This window comes from Betta splendens, chromosome 22 (genome assembly GCF_900634795.4).
Source record: "Betta splendens chromosome 22, fBetSpl5.4, whole genome shotgun sequence".
NCBI lineage: Eukaryota > Metazoa > Chordata > Actinopteri > Anabantiformes > Osphronemidae > Betta > Betta splendens.
Genome location: NC_040900.2, coordinates 7262311 through 7278086, shown reverse-complemented (window position 1 = coordinate 7278086; position 15776 = coordinate 7262311). Strand labels below are relative to the sequence as shown.

At 49.3% G+C, this 15776-nt stretch overlaps 1 protein-coding gene across 1 annotated transcript; it reads left to right on the top strand.

The window, feature by feature from the left end:
- Nucleotides 1–10519: 10519 nt before the first annotated feature.
- On the top strand, nt 10520–14932 carry cldn11a (claudin 11a). Its single transcript, XM_029138701.3, has 3 exons — nt 10520–12674; nt 12756–12920; nt 13676–14932. Exons 1-3 carry the CDS (start codon nt 12449–12451, stop codon nt 13933–13935), a joined length of 651 nt encoding a protein of 216 aa, XP_028994534.1. The 5' UTR covers nt 10520–12448; the 3' UTR covers nt 13936–14932.
- Nucleotides 14933–15776: the final 844 nt, after the last annotated feature.

The following is a 15776-nucleotide window of genomic DNA, read 5'->3' as shown; positions in this document are numbered from 1 at the left end:
GCTCAGCACACTGCCAAAATATCTCCCCCTCTTTCACAACACACACTAATGACGCAAGCTCACACACACACACACACACACACACACACACACTAGACTGTACACACATTTCATTTGTCACCAAACAGACGCTTTTAATCCCCGCGTCTCAGTGAGCGTTGTGCGTGATGCTGCTGTGGAGGTCTGTACAGTACACTTCTGTGGAGTAGAGATGAAAATAAACCAAAGAATGCTTCATCATCTTTTAACCTCAGGGTATTCCTGTCCTTTTGCTGGTGTTAATACAACACACACACACACACACACACACACACACACACACACACACACACACACACACACACACGGATCCGATAAGACCTTTCGACTCTCCTTGTGCTCCAGGGGCAGCTCGTGGTGGCCGATAACTCACCGAGGCAGAAAAATCAACCAAACTGTCGGCGTTCATATGAAGACCAGTGTTTACATTCAATCCTAAATAAAGCTCCCTATTGGAACACGCACATCAAGAGTCTGATGCTCAGAGAAGTACATGTGTATTTAAATACCTAGACAATAGTAGAAATGAGTTTTATTAAACCAGTCCCATGTCACCTCATTCATTTGTTTAATGCTCACAGATTTACAGCTCCAAAAACATCCTGAAACACGGCCCCAAACAGAAGCTGCTTCCTGTTTCATCCTTATGAGACCAGTGATTATACGCACTGTAAACCCCGCGCAGTCTTCAAGATGAGCTGCATCCGTAAGCTCCCGCGTCCTAACACGAGACGAGTCCTCAAGCGGCAGCAGCACCGTAAGCATCCCATGCTGCGAGAGCGGCCTCCGTCGCCATGGAGACAAACACGACACAAGCGACCCCTGGCCTGGAAGCAGCTACACAAACCCACAAACGACTCCCCAAAATAAAGTTGGAAGGGAGAAAAAAGTAGAAAACAAATGGCATCAGCTTCCACCGGCAGAGCTTCCACTGGTGATGCATCACCTACAGGCAGCGCTGCATCATTCCTTATGTACGAGACAATTTAGCTTATTGATTAGCAGTCCGTCTGCGGAGGCAGAAAAATGCCCGGGCAGCGCGGGGTCACAGGGTATGAACTCGCCGAGGGCTCAAGGGGAGAATGATATTGTAAAGCGCTGTCGCTGCCAGCGCGCGGCACCACCCAGGACAATGATAACCATTCATCATCCCAGCAGAGCGTTAATTATAACCATTTATAATTAACCTCTAAACTGACACTTAATGAATATTGATCTTACAGGAGAGAAACGCTCCACTGCGGCGCATGAGCAACAAATAACAGCGCACCTCCTTGAGATCAGCGTGACTCACTTTACCTGGGATCTAACCCGCGCCCATGCCATTAACATGCTATGCCTGGTATCCATAAAGCTATAATTGATTTCCAGGGATCGAGCAGCTGGAAGATGGTTATGATTTATTTTCCCCATCAGACTCGGAGACACAATAATGGCTCGCTGGGTGTGTTTGTTTCACATAGTAAACGGAGGCGTTTATTGATCCACTGATGTGAACTCACTCTGTCAGACTGACAGGAAAAAATACTCATCCCACTGGATAAAAGTAGCATCTAATGAGAAACGTGGTCCCGCCGAGGTAAATTTAATCTGGGATTCTTAGCTGGCGCTGGAAAACATTGATTGCCACCTAAATAGGATTGAGAAATAAACACGGGGAGATGAATTTAACACGGCTGAACAGGGGGGATGGAGTTGGACGGATTCCGAAGTTCTTAGCATTTCTTTCGTGAGACTTTCTTCATGCTGGACCCAATTCACAGCTGGAGTTAAAGGGAATCAATAATCCTATCATGAAAATTCGGACATCAAAGAGACATTTCTCCGACTTAACGAATATAGAATAGACGGCTCACATGGACTTTAACTCGTTTGCAGAAGTCCAATTAATTTCTGCGTTTCTGATGTAGTCATAGTCACTCTGGACTGGATTAGAAAGCACAAACCTAGATCTCTGACAATGCTCACATCCCCATACAGCGGTGTGTTGCCTGATCTTGCCGCGTGATGTGCTCAGATAAGCTGCTGTCGATATTATTTAGGTCCAGTGTGGCGCGCGCTGCATTTCGAACGACTCAGACCTTCTAAAAACCTTGGATAGTCCGGCCTGAATAATGACACGCGGGTCCTCGGAGAATTCAAGGAGCGGCATTTACAAGCAACTTTTACACGAGATCCGATTGTCCTGAATTACCATTAAAGGCAAAGTCCAAATCTTCTAAAAGCCATATAATTTTCTTACAGCCGCGGCTGCCTCTGCTCTCCATTAGATTATGAAGAGCTCTCCCCTGCGCAGAGGGAAGCATCCTGCAGTGTTCTGGTATTTGCCCCCCAGTCCTATTGATTGTGCTCCGTCTGCCCCCGACAGCAGCCTCCATCTCACCTTCCCTGTGCTCTGAATTCTTGTGCAATTTTCCTGAAATCCCATCTTTGATCCGGTCACCAGGTCTTCTCATACTTTTCCTGCAGTCCTGACCCCACCTGCTCCCAGTTTCCCCATCGGTGCAGTTGTTGTTCGCGCCTCCTACAGCGTTAGAGTATGAGAGTATCTGGTGTGTCTGTGCTGGTTAGAATCACCGGCCTTCTGCTGCAGTACATGTACTGTACCTGGTAGTGAGTTCTATTAAACTTGGTTCACGTCATGTGAACCGCCTCATCTGAGCTTCATACACCAGCTGCGACAACGTTTCCCTATTATGGGAAGATTTGCTTCTTTCCATTTTCGGAGTGAGATTAAACTGTTAAAGCTCTGCTGAATTCTCTACTGTAAGCTAATGCAGTGGCCATAAAGCAACTGAGGCAAGACCAGCATAAAAATACATACTGACGCCTGAAACAGTTCAACCAAGAATCTGGAAGGACTCTAGGGAACAAAATAAAAAGAAGTCCAGGTTTCCACTGGTGCCTTAAAATAAAAATAAGATTTAAAGATAATATTTATTGCAACTTTCTGTTCTTCTTGTTCACAACAAATAAGAACAAGACTCTGATGTCTTGCTCCATCACAAAGTCGTATCATTATACATAATATCGTAAATAAGCACATTATTTAAATAAGCCAACGCGCCAAAGCAGAGCGAAGCCGACGCGAGCGCAATTCAGCAGATCACAGCGGCTCAGGACAGAGCGCAGCTTTGTGTCCTGACCCTTTGAAGAAACAATAACGGTCCTGAAGGCAACACAGGCTGTGAGCACACTGGTCAACATCTCAGCGACCCCCCCTTTGTTTTTCTCTGTTAATTATCTCAAAAGGCACAAGGCGTGGAATATAAATGTAGGCAAACATATGCTTAATGATTATCATATTTAACTGCATATTAAATGACAAATACAGCTGTTATGAAAACAAAAGGGAAGCTGACTCATCGGAGCTGTACTGTAGCGCTTTGATTTATGAATTAGCAAACTTCATAGCGGAGAACAGCACTAATGAGTGTTTGTGCTTCAACGTCTTCAAAGTTCCACCTCACATAATGTTAGTGGTGATGATTTAATCCCACCAGCTGCGTCTCTGCCCTTTTCTAACCACACCTTTGGGCATAACTTTCTCCAAAACCCCCCAAAACAATACAAAGCAACACCAAGTTACATGTTTGACTCTAATTGGTGCAATGTGTGAATCCCGGCCTTGTGTCATCGAAGTAAAACCAAGAGCAGAGCATTAGAAAACTGAAGAACTGACATCATGCTGAGTAAAACAGAGCGCTGAGCTGCAAACGCACTCGCATAAGGAAATGCACACACAAGTACATTTTCCACGTACGGAAACTGCTGTGCAATTATTTATCTGTTTGACCACATCTGCGAGCAGGTGCAGGTACAGCAGCGGCTGCTAAATGTACCCGGGGAATTATTCCTCGCAGCGCCCGCCGACACGGAGCCCAGATAAAGCCGAGCCTCCCGGCGCCTCCGCGTGTGCGTCCGCGCCGCCAGCGCCGGCGTCGGCGCTGCTGACGAAGCGCGCGGCGCTCGCGTGCATCTGGCAGATAATGAATGTCAGCGCTCATACATGCACGTGCACATACGCAATCAAACGCTGGGATAATTGAAATGCACGGATGTGCACGTCTGTACGTGGACACACACACACATACACACACACACACACGCGCACACACACACACACACACACACACACACACACACACACACACACACACACACACACACGCAGTAGGGGCCTATAGGGGCCCGGCAGCAGCTGACCCTGGGCCAGCTCCTCTTATCGCTCTGAGCCGGTCTGGGCTTAAGGAGAAGCATAAGGAAACCACTGGAACTGACACTTGGGATAGATTTAAAAATAGCCTGTATTGTAGAATTTTCGCAGCCGTGAATGACTGACTCTGCTTTTCACATGGCGGTGAATGCGTTTGTGGCCTGGCTGCTTTAAGACGCTGAGTACATTGTAAATTGCAGCCGCGGGTCCACGTAGGGTACTCGGCTTCACAGCCACAAGCAGCTGCAGACACAGAAGTCAAGAGCTTCCTTCCTCCCCCCCGAGGGCTTAAATCGTGCATCCGTGTATTAAATTTGCCAGAGACAGATCAGTCAGTGGATTGAATCAAAAGGACTAAAGGACTGTGTTCAAATTTCCCTGCCACTTAAATCCCACACGAGCAGAACTCGCCAAAGCATCGCAGTCATTTCAGCAGTCAGCGGTGAATTTACAAATCCCTTTTTTTCTGCTCCGCCGGCTTAAGGCTGCAGAGTGAGCGGTGCCGTGCTGGGCCGCGGCTCCAGCCTTTGTGCGGGCCACATACAGGACCGGTCCAAAGGAACCACCAGTCGGTCCGCTCCAGGAGCCGGTGGACCTGTGTAGCACGCGTTCACTGGGATGTCTTCCTTCGCACTGGTGCGAACGCGGGCGCTTCTGTGCCACTTCCTGTCGCCTGGCACGGCGCTGATAAGGACGCGATCCTCTCCAGACTTTAAACGCACCGCGAGCCGAAGACGCAATTAGCGCTTTGTTGCTCCACAATCAAATTGGCTGCAGCACAGTTTAAAACGGGGACCACTGTCGAATGAGCGCGGCGGCGAGCGGTCACTCGTCACAGCGCCGCTCATGGAGGCCCAGCAGCCGTGGAGCGGCGCTGTCAGTCAGGGATCGGCCCGTTTCAAGCAGCTTGTCAGCCTGAATGTCCAGCATAAATCTCCTTTCACACCCCCTCACCGTTTTAGAAGGTGTCAGCACTCGCCACTTGCTCTGAATACTTTTGTAATAGCAAAGCATCGAGTTTCACCTGAGCAGCAGGGCATTTATCATTGTATTGCATCCGATGAGAGACCTATCCATCTCCCCCTCACACAATACCTGCTTGTTTCCCCAAATGTATTCAGCCAAAGCGCCTCCTTTCCCTTTATTCCTGCGTCGTCCCTCCATTCGTCTACCCGTGATCCCCGGGCCAAGATCAAACTGCAAATTAACAAAGTCCTTGAGAAACCTTGATTAAGACAATTGTGTGTCAGGTCTCCCAACAGCCTCCAACGTTCTCCTGTGCTCCCTGCCCGTCCATCTATTACTTCCCTGTAGAGGAGTCCCACCTTCTGTCCCTTCTCTTCCTCCTTGTCAGACCTTCTAATACTAAATAACCGGCGGCAGCTGTCTCAACAAGGGACACAGGTAAAAAATGTAAAAGAACAAAAAAATAGGCCAATGAATGAATGAATGAATCAATCAATCAATCAGCCAATCAATCAATCAATCAATCAATCAATCAATTTACCAATTGCAGCTTTAGACACTAATGCTGTTCACAAAATGACCCTCAATTGTCAATCACATCAATACGTACATCATTTTATAAACCTGAATTCTGAAAGGACCAGCACTGAATCGTGTCCTGAACGATGTGGGAGTCACTGGTGGCCAGTTAGCCCGGCGGCTAGCTTTCACCGTGTTTGAATATAGTTTCAAAATAGCATTTTCCAAGACAGAAAATGATTAAACACTAACCCCCCCCCCACCCATGTCTTATCCAACAACACATCCGGCCTCTGTATGTAATGGCTTTGGAGCCAGCAGTGAAGTGGTTGCGCCGGGTCTGCATGAGCCATTACCGAGACAGAAATGAATAGGGGAAGGAAGGTGGCAGCTGAGTAAAGAACAAAAGAAATGAAGAATCAGAACCAACAGTCATTTCATTTCTGTCCTGACCCAGCTGGGCTCTCACTCATTCCTCTTGTCTGCAGCGGTTTGAGGCGAAAGCCTCTGCGGTTGTACAAAGGTGTAGTCAAATGCGTCGTCCATCTTTCCTGGTGGACTGATGTCAAGCCCACTCTCGTGTGCGACGCTGTTTGTGTGACAAACGACCCGAAGGCGTGCCAGCCACAGCAGACGAGGGCAGAGGGAGGGACGCGGGCCATTTTAATATTAGGATGATGGAGATGCTGCTGTGGGTTTTCCACTGAAAGGCCCACAGCCAGATTGCTTCTTTGGAGAAATGAATTAAGCCCAGTGTCCCCCCCACAGGAGACAGGAAGTTTACCGAACTGAGCAGAATGAGAACAAAACGCGCGCAGGTGCTGCCGTCGCTACAGAAATGATTGATGAGATGCATGATCAGGGTTTCCTTCGGCGGAATTACTCAGGCCTGTCTTGAAATTACCGTATCACGGTTCCTGGCTGCACTGTTTGGTATGCGCCTTGAGCCCGGTCTATCTCACAGAAGACCTGGCTGGTGACTGTGTCTGCCAGTGTGTGTGTGTGTGTGTGTGTGTGTGTGTGTGTGTGTGTGTGTGTGTGTGTGTGCACGCTCCTCTAATCTCCATTTATCCAGGGAAGGTTTGCTCAGCTCTTTTCACGGCAACACTCTGATTCACATTTATATAGCTAGTTAAAAACATTCACCTCCGGGCAGTTTCAAGAACAATTACAGTTATAAAGTGTCAGCTGCTGAACAGTTTTAATGAAACAAATATAGAATAAGTACCTGATAAATGCTTCGGGACATTTTGATACTAGCTGCTATGGGAAAGGAGAACTTTCCCTTCTCGGCTCTGCTGTCTGAGAATTCCCAGTCTGTCTGGCAGCGGCAACGTTCCAGATTCAAATGTGACATTATGCAGTCAGTCACTACAAAACAGGCCTGAAGGGAGCTTGTCTTATTGGCTGGAGCTGGGTGACAAAGCCAGTCTGATCTTAAAGCTTGTGGTGGAGAAAGTCATTAGGATTAAAGCCCCAATCAGATGCTAATCATCTGATCTCGTGGGACAAAATGGGGTCTCCTTTGCTTGATTCAGTGGAAGCGACACAAATTAGACAGGAAGTAGGAGGAAAAGTCTTCCACACATGCCCAATACACACATACACCACACACTACACAAACACACACACACACAGCAAACATGCAGGTGTACTTCTGTAGATGCCTCGTCATGGCTGACTGACCAGCTGACTGGCAAGGTCACACTGATTTTGGATGAGTACGCCGGGCGTCACTGAACCCAGCAGTGACATGGGAGGAGGGGGATGCATGTGCAAGCTGGCTGCAGGAGCGCACACACAGTCAGTGCATGACGCAAACACGCAACACACGCTCAGAAATGCACAAGGGCAAAGAAACCTCCGTGATTAAATTGGTTTATTTAAGAAGGGGAACGCAGGGTTGGCAGCCAGGGAGTAAAGGAAGGGGGGGGGGGGGGTTGAAATGCATTAGTTAGACATACGTTTAGAACGGGAGGGGTTCAAGTCAAACAAATAAAGGCTGTTATGGAACAGAAAGGCATCCCACGGAGCAGACACTCATGCACATGCGTCCAAACACAGCTGCCTCTTTGACTGGCAGCTTAACCACATTAGCAGAAACAATGGAGCACTCAATCTCCTCCGAGTTCCCTGGAGAGTCCCACAGAGGGCTGGCTGGGTGGGTGGGGGTTGGTGGTGGTGGGGGTGGGGGTGGGGGGGTATCTGAACCAATAGACTAAAGGAGGCTGAGGCTCTTTTTTTTGCCCGACCCTGTTTCCACACGCTTGTCTGTCAGCTGGTAATTGGGGAATTGTGCGGCGCAGGCCGGGGCCCGAGACGGTGGGGAACTAATGATCGTTTTGGGTCGCCGACCCCCATCTGTGGTCCTTTATCTAATCTGAAAATAATAATAAAGTCCGCCTGCAGTGGATCAGCTCAATCCGACGTCTCTCACTTAAAGGTGTCAGTTGCTTCCGCCTTAAAAGGCATGAGACTAATTCCCACGGACAAACGGCAGCTGTTCTACGATCCTGACCAAGGATTCCTCCAATACGACCGACTGCCTGCTCCAGATTTAGCCTAAATGTTCATCGTCTCCTCAGATCTGGAGGGAAAGGCAGCACCTGTAGAAGCACGGAACAAATGCATTCCCCGACAGGGGCGCGATGCCACATACAGTACTGTATGGCCTGACTTCACCTCAGCCCAGGACTGCAGAGCCTCCCATCAAAATAATATACGAGCCATGACAGGTCTCCCCCTCCATCACTCTCTCTTTCTCTCCGTCTCGCTGCCCAACACATTCCCATCTCCTATATTAGATAATGCACAGCCCACCATGTAAAGAGCAATAGATTATTCTATTCCTGGTGACAACAGAGGAGAGTGAGGGGGGGGGGGGGGATTATAAAGAGCAGAATGATGAGGTGGCTAATTTCGGCTGGAGAGAGAGAGAGAGAGAGGGGAGGGGCGAGTTATGGCCTAATGAAAAGAAGTCTAAGTGGTAAGGAGCCATCTGTCGAGGAGCTTTAAGAAGGTTTGAGAACGTGTCTTCTGCAGACACAAAACTCTCCTGAGCTAATCCACTCGCTCCACCTCTGCTACCCACGTAAATCTCCTCCCAGCACTAATGAACTATTATGACAAATACCGGGAGTATATTTACGGCGTTGACAGAGGCTGCGCTCCTCCGTCCCCGCGGGCCGCACTGAGCCGTACATCACCGTCTCCCTCCGCCTGCGTCTTCTTCGTCGTCTCTAGGTGTAACTCTTCTTCTCTCCCACTTAGCCATATGCGGGGTGACACGCGCATCCCTCATCCGCTCCCACAAAGCAACGGGGCTGCGTCGCGCGGTTACAGTACCGTACTGTACGTCCGCGCGCGCGCGCATAGTAGTTAGCACGAGCCCGAGGGGTGATGTATTGTGCGTAATGGCCAACAGGGTCTGTTGAGATGAATTGATACTAATGGCTAACGCAGTTAGCTGTGAGCGATGGCTGCTACGCCGTAGACACACTGGAGGATTAGACACAAATCAAGTTGCGACTCGGCTCCCGCTGCAGCAACACGCTCCGTCTGCTCTGTCATCTTTAATGCAGCCTGAAACAAAAGAGAAGTGTACGGGACCGTAAAGCAGCACTTTGGCCACCGGCGAGATGTACTTTACTGGAGCCTCGTTCCAACCGGCGACATCCGAGATGCCACTTTAATGGCCGCGTGCGCTTCGAGGCTGTTTTTAGGTGAGAGGAAAGTAAACACGGTCGGTTTCTGAAACGCGCGTGTGCGAAAATCGTGCCGGAAGTGTGTCGCCTCGCCAAGTCGGCAAACCAGGAGTCGACGCCGTGACAGCACGCGACGCGACACGAGCAATGAGTGGGCGCGTGTCGAGTTTAATCCGTCCCGTCACGCGGAATTATTTCCACCAGTAAAACCGAGGCGCAGCGTGGTGGACGGGGCGACGTGATGAGGTCCTACCTTCACGTCCAGAGGTGTCAGCAAACGCCACGCTCCGCTAACTCCGCTTTATTCAACATAACTTTAATTATGTAACTTTCAAAATCGTATTTATTGGTGAATATGTAGTTGAATAAACACCAGAGCCATAAACAGCCAGGAGAGACGTCACTTTAGGCGAAGCACTAATGCAGAGGACAGGTTAGGTAATGGATGCACGGGCTTCTGTTGGAAGGAATATCAAGCATCAGTTTTGCCAAAGTGTGTCAGTTGTGCTTCAGAATTAAATGATGACTATTCCCCTACAGATCTGGCTTTATAGCTTTTTGACAGAAACCTAATCTGTCACGTAGCCGCGGCACAAATGGATCCTCGGCGCCTGCCTCCTGTTAATCACTGAATGTGACTTGACAAGTATTTGAAGGAATACCATCCTTCCCTCGGGCTGGGATGACTCATCCACTATGGCTGCCAGAGCCCCAAAAGGCGCCCGCTGCCCCCGACATCATCGCTCCCCCTCGCCTCCTGACCCCCACCTCACCCTCTGCACCCCCCACCCCCCCCCCCCCCCACCTCATCGCTCCGTTGCTCGTCATCCTTTCCAGAAGGCCGACTGACAGCTCTGACAGCGCGAGGGGAAGGAGAGAATTCGCTCCGTCATGCTTCCACCCCCCCCCCCCCCCCACCCCCCACCCCCACCCCCTCCTCATCACTCCGTGCACGCAACCCGACGCTCCGCATGCACCGCTGCCCCCTCGTCGCCTCCCCAGGAGACCCAAAATCCCATCATGCCTCTGTGTCGGCATCGCTGTTGCAATCCTTCGCCATTTGCATAATATTCCCATTCCCTCGCCGCCTCGCTCCTGATGTACCAGACAAACTACTTTGGGAATCAGTGGGGGCATCGTGCCCCGCTCACGCTCACAGCGACTCTGTGGTGATGTGTCTATCCGTCTGTGCAGTTGTGTTGTGTGTGTCTAACCAGATGTCTTTATTAAAAGGCCAAGGTCACAAGGAAACACGGCGATCTATGAATCTGCTACAGACTAACGGAGAGCGAGATGAAGTGTAACACGATCGCTTTACACGGCTGACTGGGCCAAAACATTTACCCCCGTGATCTATTGTGTGTTTGTATCTTTTGTCTCTTTTTTCTAGAGGTAACACACACCTCTGCACTGTCAACTAGCTAACATGTATTTATCATAAATGCATTATTCATACGTGCATGGTTTGCACCACACAGCAGCAGCAGCAAACATGAGTAGATTTCGGAGCTCAACCAGACCTTCACCCTAACAGACGCCCACAGTGGCAGCAAAAGGACAGATAATAATCATTGGGGCTGAGTGTCAGCTGGGCTCAGTGGAGCTGCTGGAGGCCCGGCCACAGCGGCGTCGGCGCCTTGTAAATTGGCTGTTGGAGATTTGTAATTGCCCAAATTCCAGCGAGTGCCTGTAGCTCTACAGTACATCTGAGCAACGCAACCCTTCTGTTGCCAAGAAAAACACCAAAGCTGGGGAAAAAAAAGTACAAAGCATAAACATTGACTCGGAACGAGTTGCAGTGTGTTTTTTAAAACGCAACGAAGCTGCACCGAATGAGCAAATCCACGGCGCGAGCGTGAGCGGAGCCACAGCGAGGAGCCATAACCGGCATCTTCAGCGGAACATTGTCACTTAGAGGCCGCCGCAGGAAACATTGAGGGGTAATAAGACACGGCGCCGTTGCAGCAACACTGCTTTTGGCAAATTTTTCGTTTTCCCGCAGCTTTTCCCTTTTCCGCCTGCAGACGGAGGACCTCGCTTTTATTAGAAATCAGGACAAAAACCCAGCAGCGGACTTCAGATTCTGACACGGAGTTAGCACTTGTGGGAGACGCAAGCTCCGTGATACAGTAGAGTGAGATGAAAACTGCCCCTCCAGGTTGGAGACTGTGTCAATACCACTGCGAGACATCTGTCAGGGAGCGAAAGCGGAGCCCGACGCCGGAGCACGTGACCCGACAACCGGCGGTTCCGACGGCACCGCTACGGTCAGTGCCCTCGTGCTGCCACCCGACGCCTCCCGCTCCGTCTTTGTCGTCCTCTGTACTGATTGCTATGCCGCGAGCTTGTCACGGGGCGGATGAGTGATGGAAGCCCAGAGCCAGCAAGGACACGAGGAAGGAAACACCGGTTCCTACAAGGCCTGAATATTAAAGGGGGGGCCAAAGATGTGCTGTGTCGCCCCCTGTTGGCTGTTTGGAGTATTGACGTCTGCTTCCTCAACGCAGGCATCTCCAGCGTGACAGGACGTCTGACACTGAGCCGTCACATTAGGGCAACTGTGCTAAACTAATAAATCCCTGCCTGGCTATTAATAAAGGCTTAAATTCAAAAAGTTTATTGAAGATTAAATCTGGTACACTGGCCAACCACTGGTTGACCAGCAGATGGCAGCAGATTCCTTGTTTCGGCCTCAGACTCATCTGATGAAAGTAACGGACAGTTCACTCGTTGTGGAGGACCGTCCAAGCACGGGGTGTGTTTCTTTCCAGGCCTTGATTGGTTCAAAGTTTTCCAGTAGTCCCCACCCAGAGCCCATCACTGAGCCTTGCTCTATAAAGTCTCTGTTGATGGGAAAGTAAACTTATTATGAAGTGCGCACCCGAGATGGACTGATAGAACCGAGTTGGACGGGAGCCTGAGTTCAACACTGGACTTATTTTTTACGGCGGAGCCCTCGGATTTGTTTTTTTAACGGCTTTCCAACGCATCCTCCGCGCGCGCCATGGCCAACTCGTGTCTCCAGCTGAGCGGCTTCCTCCTCAGCTGCCTCGGCTGGCTGGGCATCGTCATCGCGACGGCCACCAACGACTGGGTGAACATGTGCAAGTACGGCTTGAACACGTGCAAGAAGATGGACGAGCTGGGGGCCAAGGGGCCGTGGGCCGACTGCGTCATCTCCACGGGGCTCTACCACTGCGTGTCGCTCACGCAGATCCTGGACCTGCCAGGTGGGTGCTGTCCTGCGGCTCATTAAGCCATTAGTTACAGGACGCGATGTGGTCCCACTTCATTCCTCCGTCTCTCCGCAGCCTATATCCAGACCACTCGTGCCCTGATGATCACGGCGTCCATCCTGGGTCTCCCAGCGGCGGGAATGCTCCTCATGTCCATGCCGTGCATCAGCCTCGGCAGCGAACCTCAGAGCTCCCGGAACAAACGCACCATCCTGGGAGGGGTGATCATAGTCATAGTTGGTAAGAGTCTCTGTTTGATTTCATTTACTTTCAGAGGGGGTCAGACCTCCCCTTGTTATGGACTCATCCGTAGGCTCAGGATTTGACCTTTCACCTCCGTGAGGGTCGACCCCGGCTCAAACGCCGAGAGCAGAGGATGTGGAGCGTGTCCGTATTCCCCTCTAGGGTGCACACATATGTGGCCATTGACCCCCCCCCCCCCCAGCACCCACCGCATTCCTCCACCTACTCCCCTCCACACCCAGCCTTTGTCCCGAAACCACACGGAAACTCACTCCCTGAAACGATCCAATTTATTGCTCTTCTAAATAGCGTGGCAGCATTTTCTAACACCTGTGACCATTTTAGACTTTTGCACGTTCCGTGTTATTTTTAGCAAATCCAGTCCAACCATTCTTATATCCAGACCTTTAGTTGTACAGGGCATCATAACCTCCACTGGTGCAGTATGTTGAAAACCCACTGATGCTAGAAGTGTTTCATTCGGTTGTTGTGTTCCAGCTTTAGTGCATGTTGGAAAGAAGCCAACACATACAGTACGATCCAACACGCTACTACTGTGACCCCACGGGCTATAAAGGGAATTCAGTATTTGCACAGGCTTTCACTTTTGTAGATCAAGGCAAGGCATAAATAATATTATTGTATTCATTCCTCCGTGTGATAAAACAGCTTTGTGACCTTTGCACAAACCTTGTGTGTGTGTTAGTAGTTTGCGGATTTGAATGCCCAACGTTTCACCTCTTTCTCCTCAGCGCTGTGTGGGATGGTTTCCACAGTGTGGTTTCCCATCGGGGCGCACCAGGAGCACGGCCTCATGTCCTTCGGCTTCTCCCTGTACACGGGCTGGGTGGGCACCATCTTTTGCCTGCTGGGCGGCTCCATCCTCGCCTGCTGCTCTGCCGAGCCGTCCTCCTACCAGGACAGCGGCCGCTTCTACTACTCCAAGCAGGGCGGCGGCGCCCAGCCGTCCGCCGCCTCCGCCGTCACGCACGCCAAGAGCGCCCACGTGTGAAGCGGCGGCGTTGACCCTCACGCGGACGTGTATGTGTATATAGGGTTTGTACATAGAGACGCAGCTACACACGCCAGGAGGAGGAGGGGACACACAACCACCCTCACCCACTCAAACATACAAGCAGGAGACACAAGGACTGTTTTGTTGAAGCTCTTTTTCCACCAGTGGACTGAGTGGGCGTGGTGTGGACGCTCCCAGTTTGTTCCACAGCTGTGCACAGCTGGTAACGGCTGCACACCTGCCTGACATCTTAATCATTGGAGGGAGCTCATTTGGACTGAAGTACTGATTTGTATGTTACCTTTGTTTTCCTATTAAGATTATTACTATTACTGAAATCTTTTGTTTGTTGATAAATGTTTTACAATCTTTTGATAATGTGATCTATTGTTTTTAATTAAAGCAGGGTTTGACAGTATTATTCTTGAAGTTAAATATGGTGCGTTCATAATGCTGATTGAGTTTATATATATATATATATATATATATATATATATATATATATATATATATATATATATATATATATATATATATATATATATTGTATGTAGTGTGTGGTGATTTAATTTGCCTCTTGACTGATAGACTTAATTACAATTATGGATGTTACTTCATCCATAGTCTGAAATTGTGTAATTTTTTTTAGAATTAACTGTTTGAATCTGCAATAAGATTTTTCTATTTCCTAATCAAATGCTATCATGCAAATTTCTTTGAGTAACATGCTCCTATTTTAGGCTCTAAGATGTGTAAAATACAATAATATTTTGTTATCATGTGCGCCAAATAATCAGTCGTAAGTAAATTAGCTTCTGTGGGAGAGCGGGGACTGAAATGTTTATTGTTTTAAGCACGGAACCTGATCTTCTCAAGCTAATGGAACCGGATATTTCCATCTCAGATCTATATGGAAGCAGTATTACCTTGTTATTTATTGTTTCGCTGTTGTGCTGTTGTTGATTTTCTATAATAAAGACAAAAAAAAAGTCAATTGTCTTCGACTGGTGTCTGTCGCCGTCTGTGTCCACCGTCACACAATAACACAAACAGCAGCAGACAAAAGGCGAGTGAAGTGCGTGTGTGATTCACTGCTATGGAACGATGTTTTTATTTTTAATACAGAACCCCAACCTTGATGGCACTTTATTAGCGTCCGTGTTCGTCCCATAACAAGCTGAAGAAAGTGAGAAAACAGACACTGTTACTGTTTGTGACCGGGTGACCTTGAGTTGCCGGGCGCAGGAGCCTGTTCCCCTGGCGACCACACACGCAGCATCGAGCCGGGAGAGATAACGATGTCCAGCCTGTGATGTGCACACATCAAGGTCGCTGACTCATACTGTACCACAGACACATGATACATTGAAAACAATACGAGCGCTCACACTACCCCGCGTTTATCTTCAAAGACACGCACACAATCCTCCTCCTCTGGCTCCTACACATTCTCTATTCAGTTACAGTGTTTCAACATAGCGGTGTGTCACTCCGTGTGTGTGTGTGTGCCTGTAGGTTTCCTGGCACAGCTGGTGTGTGATATTACCCGTGTGTGTGTGTGTGTGTGTGTGTGTGTGTGTGTGTGTGTGTGTGTGTGTGTGTGTGTGTGTGTGTGTGTGTGTGCTTCCTGAAAGTGATGTTTCCAGGCGTTCAGCCATCCACTATATGGGGGGGGGTGATGGACACGCGTGATGTGCTAAACGATTCCTATATTGAAAATGTTGACTGTATAAATCTACAGACCTATCTCAGACCAGCTTCATTGTGCTTTAACCTGATTTTGTTTCCTGCTCCGAAGGAAAACGGCCGTGAACCTTTCCACTTCCTCTGCACATCTG

What these genes read in the sequence shown, in the direction of transcription:
- cldn11a (XM_029138701.3), top strand. Translation starts at nt 12,449, where the DNA reads ATGGCCAACTCGTGTCTCCAGCTGAGCGGCTTCCTCCTCAGCTGCCTC. An exon ending in GCAGATCCTGGACCTGCCAG is followed by an intron (nt 12,675 to 12,755) that starts GTGGGTGCTGTC and finishes GTCTCTCCGCAG; the next exon opens with CCTATATCCAGACCACTCGT. An exon ending in GGTGATCATAGTCATAGTTG is followed by an intron (nt 12,921 to 13,675) that starts GTAAGAGTCTCT and finishes CTTTCTCCTCAG; the next exon opens with CGCTGTGTGGGATGGTTTCC.